General features: G+C 47.7%; 1 protein-coding gene and 1 pseudogene across 1 annotated transcript in view; one reads left to right on the top strand and one right to left on the bottom strand.

The window, feature by feature from the left end:
* The window catches only part of LOC105756980 (60S ribosomal protein L9 pseudogene), a 1,383-nt pseudogene extending 965 nt beyond the window's left edge, over positions 1-418 (top strand).
* BLVRB (biliverdin reductase B) overlaps positions 1-6,973 on the bottom strand; it is an 18,027-nt gene extending 11,054 nt beyond the window's left edge. Inside the window, exon 1 of the mRNA XM_004390853.2 lies at positions 6,727-6,973. Coding sequence (XP_004390910.1) covers positions 6,727-6,805 — 79 coding nt within the window. The 5' untranslated portion in view covers positions 6,806-6,973. The remainder of the gene's footprint in view (positions 1-6,726) is intronic.
* Between the last annotated feature and the right edge of the window lie 1,294 nt (positions 6,974-8,267).

The raw sequence follows: 8,267 nt of genomic DNA, 5'->3' as shown, positions 1-8,267 counted from the left end.
TAAGTCTGGTCTTTTTTTGTGAGTTAGAATTTTGTTCTACATTTTTCTCCAGCTCTGTCTGAGACCCTTCGTTGTGATCCTGGTCAGAGCAGTTGTTGGTGGTAGCCGGGCACCATCTAGTTGTACTGGACTCGGTGTGGTGGAGGCCGTGGTAGTTGTGGTCCATTAGTCCTTTGGACTAATCTTTTCCTTGTATCTTGTTTTCTTCATTCTCCCTTGCTCCCAAGATGAGTTAATTCTTGAAGGAAATGACATTGAACTTGTATCAAATTCAGCTGCTTTAATTCAGCAAGCCATGATAGTTAAAAACAAGGACATCCGGAAATGTTTGGATGATATCTATGTCTCTGAAAAAGGAACTGTTCAACAGGCTGTTGAGTATGATCTAAGAAATGTCCAGCTACGGAATCGAGGATAGATGATTCCTAAGACCTATGGGCGATATTTTCAAGATGCAATAAAATTCATCTATTAGAAAATAAATAAATAAAACTATATAGCCTCCATCTTTTGATTTCAAAAACAAAGGGCATATGTTTTGTTGTGTGTATTTTCACCACAGTAAAAAATTAAAAAAAAAAAAGGACAGGAGATTTTCAAACTCTGGGCCAATGGTGATGATGATGACGATAATGATAAAAAAAAAAAAATTACAGACCACTTACTATGTGCCAGGTTTCAAGTGCCTTACGTATATTAAGTCATTTAATTCTCAAAGCAACCCTGGGTTTGAATTCCAGCTCCACCAATGGCTAGCTATGTGACCAGGTACAAGTCACTTCACCTCTCTGGGCCTCAGGGCCTTCATTTGGAAAGTGAGAATAAAAATAGTATCTACCTTATGGGGTTGTTGTAGGTTTCAATAATATACCTAAAAGTTTAAGGTAGTGTTGCGCATTTAAACATGCGTTGTAAATCCTAACCTCTATGCCTGTGGTTGTAATCCCATTTGGGAATGGGTTGTCTTTGTTATGTCAATGAGGCAGGATTCGTGTGGGTGTATCTTGAGTCATCTCTTTTGAGATATACAAGAGATTAAACAAGCAAGCAAGTAAGCCGAAACGGGGGAAGGGAGATGCCAAGCCACATGATGACAGCCTAGGAGCAGAAGCTCAAAGAGACAAGGACCTTCCTCCAGAAGTGACAGAGAGAGAAAACCTTCCCCTAGAGCCAGTGCCCTGAATTCAGACTTCTAGCCTCCTAAACTGTGAGGAAATAAATTCGTTTGTTAAAGCCATTCACTTGTGGTATTTCTGTTGAAGAAGTACTAGATAATGAAGACAGGTAGTCAACTGACTCTTGACAAGGTTTCCAAGGCAATTCAGTGGGGAGAAAGAATGGTCTTTTCAACAAATGAGACAATTGGATGTCTACAAGTAAAGAATAAAGTTGGACACCTATCCAAAAGTTAACTCAAAAAGAATCAAGGACCTAAATGTAAACGATAAAACTATAAAATTCCTATACGAAAACATAGGCATAAGTCTTTGTGACCTTAGATTAGGCAATGGTTTCTTAGCTATGACACCAAACGCAGAAGCATCAAAAGAAGAAATAGGAAAATCGGGCAGTATCAAAATTAAAAACTTTTGTCCTTTAAAAGACAACCCCCAGAATGGGTGAAAAATTTTGCAAATCATATATCTGATAAGGGTCTTGTATCTAGAATATATAAAGAACTCCTACAATTCAACAAAGAAGACAACCCAATTAAAAAATGGACAAGAGATCCAAATAGCCATTTCTCCAAAGAGGATATACAAACGGCCAATAAGCACATGAAAAGATGCTCAACATCGTTAGCCATCCAGGAAAGGGAAATCAAAGCCACGATGAGATACCACTTCACACACACGATGGTTATGTGAGGTGGAGTTGATTCCGACTCTAAAGCAACCCCGTGTGGCAGAGTAGAACTGCCCCATAGGGTTTCCTAGGCTGTAATCTTTATGGGAGCAAATCTCCAGGTGTTTTCTTCTGCAGAGTGGCTGGTGGATTTGAATTACTGAACGCTTAACCATTGCTCCACCGGGGGTCCTTTCACACCCACTAGGATGGCTATAATCAAAAAGACAGATAATGCAAGTGTTGGCAAGGATGTGGAGAACTTGGAACCCTCATACCCTGCTGATGGGAATGTCAAATGGCGTAGCTACTTTAGAAAACAGTCTGACAATTCCTCAAAAGGTTAAACATAGAGCTATAATGTGTCTGGTCAGACCAATATGATCCAGGAATTCCACTCCCAGGTATATGCCGAAGAGAAATTAAAACATGTGTCTTAGTTATCTAGTGCTGCTATAACAGAAATACCACAAATGGATGGCTTTAACAAACAGAAATTTATTCTCTCGCAGTGTAGGAGGCTAGAAGTCCAAATTCAGGCTGCTGTCTCCAGGCGAGGACTTTCTATTTCTGTCGGTCCATAACATGTCACACAAAAACGTGTATACAAATTTTCAGAGCAGAATTACCCATAATAGCCAAAAAGTAGACACAACTCAAACATCCATCAGCAGATGCATGGATAAATAAATTTAGCATATCCATACAATGGAATATTATTCAGCCATAAAAACGAGCTACTGATACATGCTACAACATGGATAAATCTTGAAAACGTTATGCTAAGTGAAAGAAAATAGATACACAAAAAGCCACGTGCTGTATGATGCTATTTACATAAAATGTCAAGAATAGGCGAATTCATGGAGACAGAAAGTAGACAGTGGTTGTCTAGGACTGGGGGCTGGGGGAGAAATGAGGGTGATTTCTAGGGTTTTCTTTTTAGGGTGATGAAAATGTTCTAAAATTGATTGTGGTGAGGGGGGCACAACTCTGAAGATATTAAAAACCCTTGAACTTTAAACGGGTGAATTGTATGGTGCTATGGACTGAACTGTGTCCCCCAAAAATGTGTCAACTTGGCTAGGCCATGATTTCCAGTATTGTGTGATTGTCCACCATTTTGTCATCTGCATCTGATGTGATTTTCCTCTGCATTGTAAATCCTATCTCTATCATGTTAATGAGGCTGGATTAGAGGCAGTTATGTTAATGAGGCAGAACTCCATCTACAAGACTAGGTTGTGTCTTAAGTCAATCTCTTTTGAGATATGAAAGAAAGACGCGAGCAGAGAGACATGAGAACCTCATACCATCAAGAAAGAAGCACCAGGAGCATAGCGCGTCCTTTGGACCCGGGTTCCTGCGCTGAGAAGCGTCTCCACCAGGGGCAGATTGATGACAAGGACCCTCCCCCAGAGCCAACAGAGAGAGAAAGCCTTCTCCTGGAGCTGGCACGCTGAATTTGGACTGCTAGCCTCCTAGACCGCAAGAGCATAAATTTCTGTTTGTTGAAGCCATCCACTTGTGGTATTTCTGTTACAGTAGCACTAGCTAACTAAGACATATGATATGTGAATTATATCTCAATAAAGCTGTTCTAAGAAACATAAAAAAAAAACCAAAAAACTACAAAATAAAACCAATGAACACAAAGTTTAGGGCAGTGCCTGGCACACTATATGGGTGTTTCTATTAGCATGCCTTTTAATCATCTGGTGAATTGGTCCTTGGTGCCGCTCCAGCCCTGTCTCTCCTGCCAGGCCCCGGCCCTCACTTCCTCCCTGGACTCTGGCCCCCAGTCTTGACCCCTCCAATCCATCCTCCACACAGCAGCTGGACAGAGCTTTCCACGGTAAGTCCCTTCCAGGACTTCCAGTACCTGTCATTAAGCCCATGCTCCTCATTACAGCCTAGAAGACTCCTTGGGATCTGGCCTCTCCTCCTCTCCAGCCTCTGCTGGAGCCACTGCACACTTCACCCCCTGCACCTCCTTCAGGTCTTCAAATGCACCATGCTGTTTCCTGCCTCCTGGCCTTTGCACATGCTGTCCCCTCTGCCTGGAGCACCCTTTACCCTCCCCTACAGGCCCCCCAGCCCTTGTGTTTCCTGTCACAGCCTTAATTATGCCGACCTGGAGTAAACCAAGGGCACTGCAGGTCCAGGGACTGTCATATTCATTACCATCTCCCTGACCCTTTTATAAACAGGAAAGCCAGGCTTTAAGGCTCCACAGACCTGGGCTCAAATCCCAGTTCTGCTACGTACTGGCTGAGGAACCTCATGCAAATATCTTCCCTGATTCTAGATACAAGTCCGTTATCAGATATATGATTTGCAAATTTTTTTTCTGCCATTCTGGGGGCTGTCTTTTAAAGCACGAAAGTTTTTAATTTTTGCAGCTTCTTCATCTCTAAAATGAAAATCACGGTGCTCAGCATTCCCATCATATGTGACCACCTTTCATAAAGGAATGACACAAAATCTGTGCTGACCTGGCGGATCGGTGCTGGCAGTGGGCCCTGTGGATGCAGGAGATTTCAGGGAGCCAATGCGGGCACTGGTTAGTATCTGCCACACTAGTGATTAAAACAGACCCAAGTACATTGTGCCTGGGAGTACTGGTGGTGCAGTGGTTAAAAGCTTGGCTGCTAACCAAAAGGTGAGCAGTTTGAATCTACCAGCTGCTCCTTGGAAACCCTGTGGGGCAGTTCTACTCTGTCCTATAGGGTCACTATGAGTCGGAATCGACTCAATGGCAATGGGTTTGGTTTTGGTTATATTGTGCCTAGTAAACTGAGTCCCTGGGTGGTGGCAAACAGTTAACAGGCTCAGCTGCTAACCTACCCCATGTGTGTCAGAGTAGAACTGTGTTTCATAGGGTTTTTTTTTATTGTTGTAGTTTAAATGAAGTTTACATTTCAAGTTAGTCTCCCATACAAAATTTTATACATATATTTTTATGTGACCCTAATTGCTCACCCCATTCTGCGACAGCACACTCCTCCTTTCCACTCCTGATTCCCCATGTCCATTCAACCAGCTCCTAAACCTCTCTGGAGCCCTGGTGACACAGTGATTAAGAGCTTGGCTGCTGACCAAAAGGTTGGTGGTTTGAATCCACCAGCCACTCCTTGAAAACCCTATGGGGCAGTTCTACTCTGTCCTATAGGGTTGCTATGAGTCAGATTTGATGGCAATGGGCCTGGTGTTTTTTAGATACCCACTGGACACTGTTCTAAGCACTTCCATATATTATCTTATTTAACCACAGGGCAGGTGCTACTAATCTCATCCCCATTTTACAGAAATCCAGGTACACAGATGGCAAGGCACTTGGCTATACAGCTGGTAGTGGCAAAGCGGGAGTTTGAATGTGGGCAGTCTACTGCCAGAGCCCCAGCCTGTCAGGACTCTCCATCCTACGGAACCATTGAGGTAGATGAAGTCCCAGCACGGTCAAGCCCTTCCTTTTTCAGTGAGGCTCAGAGATGTGAAGAGACACTGAAGAGCAAAGAGAGAAGGCACCGCTCCCCTAGGCTCAGGAGCCCAATTTCCCTGGGTGCAGTTCCAGCGGTGACCAGCAGGTGGACAAATGGAATTCCGGATGGGGGTAGAAACAAGAGATTTAGAAGTCCCAGGGTGACTCAGCACCTCTCCACTTCCCGCTTTTCCTTCTTCCCTGACTTCTACCCCAGAAATGCTTATCAGCAAATTTGTTTCTCCCTTTCCTACAAGCCAAAATGCTCAGGAGATCCCCTGGGGGAGGAGGAGAACAGTGAGCCTAGTGGTGAGCTTTCAGGCAGAGACAGAGCCCTTGCAAAGGGGGGCTGGGCTGGGAGACAGCAGGGAGTGGGATCCTGGTGGCCTCCACCCTTTTGGGGCACCCAGATGGTCTTTATCTTCAGAGTCACTGAGGCTAGCAGGGGTGGGGTCCTTTATCTGGAAGTCCCAGGTCCCACTGGAGGTTGGTAAAGTCTGGGCAGTGGGCGGCAGAGGCTTATCCTTTTGCCTGCCCCTCTCCTGCAGCAGCCCTCATCAACCTTCCCGGGACTGGTGCCCCCAAGCCTTCATTCATGTCTCAGTGACCCCCTCCCATTAGGTATTCACAACCCTCACCACCCCCAGCCTTTTAAGTTTCCAGCCCAGTATCCAAGCCTTTGGACTTTTGGCGGTTAAGAGTACAGGCTGAGTTCACATACCAGCACTTTTTAATTTTTTTTTTCATTGTTGTTGTTTGTTTTGGTTTTGTTTTTTTGAGCAAGTCACTCTCTGGGCCTCAGTTTTCATCCAAGTGGGGTAATAACAGAAGCCCTGGTGGCGCACAGGTTAAGAGCTCAACCGAAAGGCTGGCTGTGAGAACTCACCCAGCAGCAATGCGAAAGAAAGACCTGGCAATCTGCTTCCATAAAGACTACAGCCAAGAAAACCCTATGGGGCAGTTCTACTCTCTAACACATGAAGTCACCATGAGAAAGAACCCACTGAACGGCACCTAACAACAACAACCCATATGAGTGCTGTGAGGATTTGATATTTGTCAAGAGAGGGCGGTGCTGGGTGGCAAATGGATACCTAGCTTAGTGAGCCCTCTCTGGGTATGGTAATAATAACAGTAACAGCAGCAGCAGCAACATTTCATAAAAGCACTGGATTTACACATAACTGTCACCTGGAGTCCCCCAGGCTCCCATGGACAATTCCTATGCCTTGGACTCACACAAAATTGAGCGTCGTGGCCTTCTGCATTTCTGCCCTCGTGGCCACCTCACACAACCGAGGTACTGATAACTCCAACCAGCCTCGGCAGGGCCTCACGACGCTGCTTCCTCATGCTCTGCCGCTGCACCCCGTGACATCCCCATCCGCCCTGGGTCATACCTGCTTGCACCGCCTGCGCCAGGGTGGTGAGCCCAGTCTTGCCAGTGGCGCCGAAGATCGCGATCTTCTTGATGACCATGCTGCGGGGTCTTAGGGCTGCGAGCCGCGGAGTCGCAGGACGCGCGGGAATCGACTGGGTGCGGGGGCGGTGCTCTCTGCCCTTCCTTAACCCAAGCTGGGGGCGAGGCCGGGTGCAGCGGGCCCCGCCTCAGCCTCGCCTCGTCCCTCCTCCCAATGTTCAGCAGGAGGGGAGTGTCTAAACAGGCCACTCCTCCTAATAGGAAAAGAGGGTGGGCGGGGCAGGACTCAGCCCTTATTCGCTTGCCGCCGGGTACTGCCCTCTCGGCTTGCCACTGAGATTGGGAGGCGGGGCCAGATACGGCCACGCCTCCATCGAGGACGGCGGCGGGCGACCCGGACTAGGAGAGCCATTCGCCTTGTGCCTCCCCTCCTCTCTCTGGCCACCCAGGGCGGGGCGGGGCGAGCGCGGACCACGCCTGCCGATCGCTCCTAACTCAGGCTCCCACTTCCAGTGCCTCGAGGCAGTCCTGGGACTCACAGGACGCCCCAGGCCTCCTCGCAACTGCAAGGGGGGAAAGTGAGGGAGGACAATGTGGGAGCGTGTGTGACACTGTGCGATTGCGTATCTACGTACCTGTGTGTGTGATCCCGTGACCCCGGGAACAGCACGATTGTGGTTGACACCACGTGCCAACCTGTAACACTAACGCTGTGCATATGACACCACGTGTGGCAGGCACTGATGTCGTTCTTGCGTGACCTTATGGTGCCACTGGGGGTGACGCTGTGTATCAGGCTGTAGTGCTCTAGGCATCACCGTGAGGCTGTGTGATACGGTGTGTGTGACATGTGTGAGATGTGCTATGTGGGAGCGTGTGTAGACTGTGACAGTGCATGACACCGTGTATGTTATGTAAGAACTGTGACAGTGTGACCCCGTTTGAGTGTGTGGCTGTGGGTGTTACTGTTGTTGTGGTGCTATTTGTGACCCCTGTGACAGTGTGATGTATGGGTGTATGGGTGTGTGACTCCGTGTGTGACTGGTGTGACAAGTGTGAGTGTGTAAGAGGGTTTGACAATGTGATTGCGAGGCTGTGTGTGATATGTCAGTATATGACTCTGACCCATGGCAGTGTGTGACACGTGTGTGGTTGTGTGACACCGCGTGAGTGGTGGTTACACTATTTGAGTGTGTCACAGTGTGTGTGACACTGACCCTGTTCCAGTGTGGGACAACGTGTGAGTGTGTGACTGCGTGCGACAGTTTGACTGTTTGACTCCACGTGACCCGATACGAGGGGGTGACACTGGGAGTTTGTGGATGTGGGTGTTTGTGACGCTGTGTGATACCGTGTGTGTGACAGTGTGGGAGTGTGCGACTCCGTTTGAGAGTGTGACGCTACTTCTGGCCCCCACGAGTGCAACTGTGTATCACACGCAGTGGACGGGTGTGTGACCACGCGTGGGCCAGCGCGGCCGGCGGCGGGGCGCCGGGGGACAGCGGGTGGGAGGGGGTCCCG

The sequence above is a fragment of the Trichechus manatus genome, unplaced genomic scaffold, assembly GCF_000243295.1.
Source record: "Trichechus manatus latirostris isolate Lorelei unplaced genomic scaffold, TriManLat1.0 scaffold00338, whole genome shotgun sequence".
NCBI lineage: Eukaryota > Metazoa > Chordata > Mammalia > Sirenia > Trichechidae > Trichechus > Trichechus manatus.
This window is presented reverse-complemented; position numbering and strand designations above follow the sequence as displayed.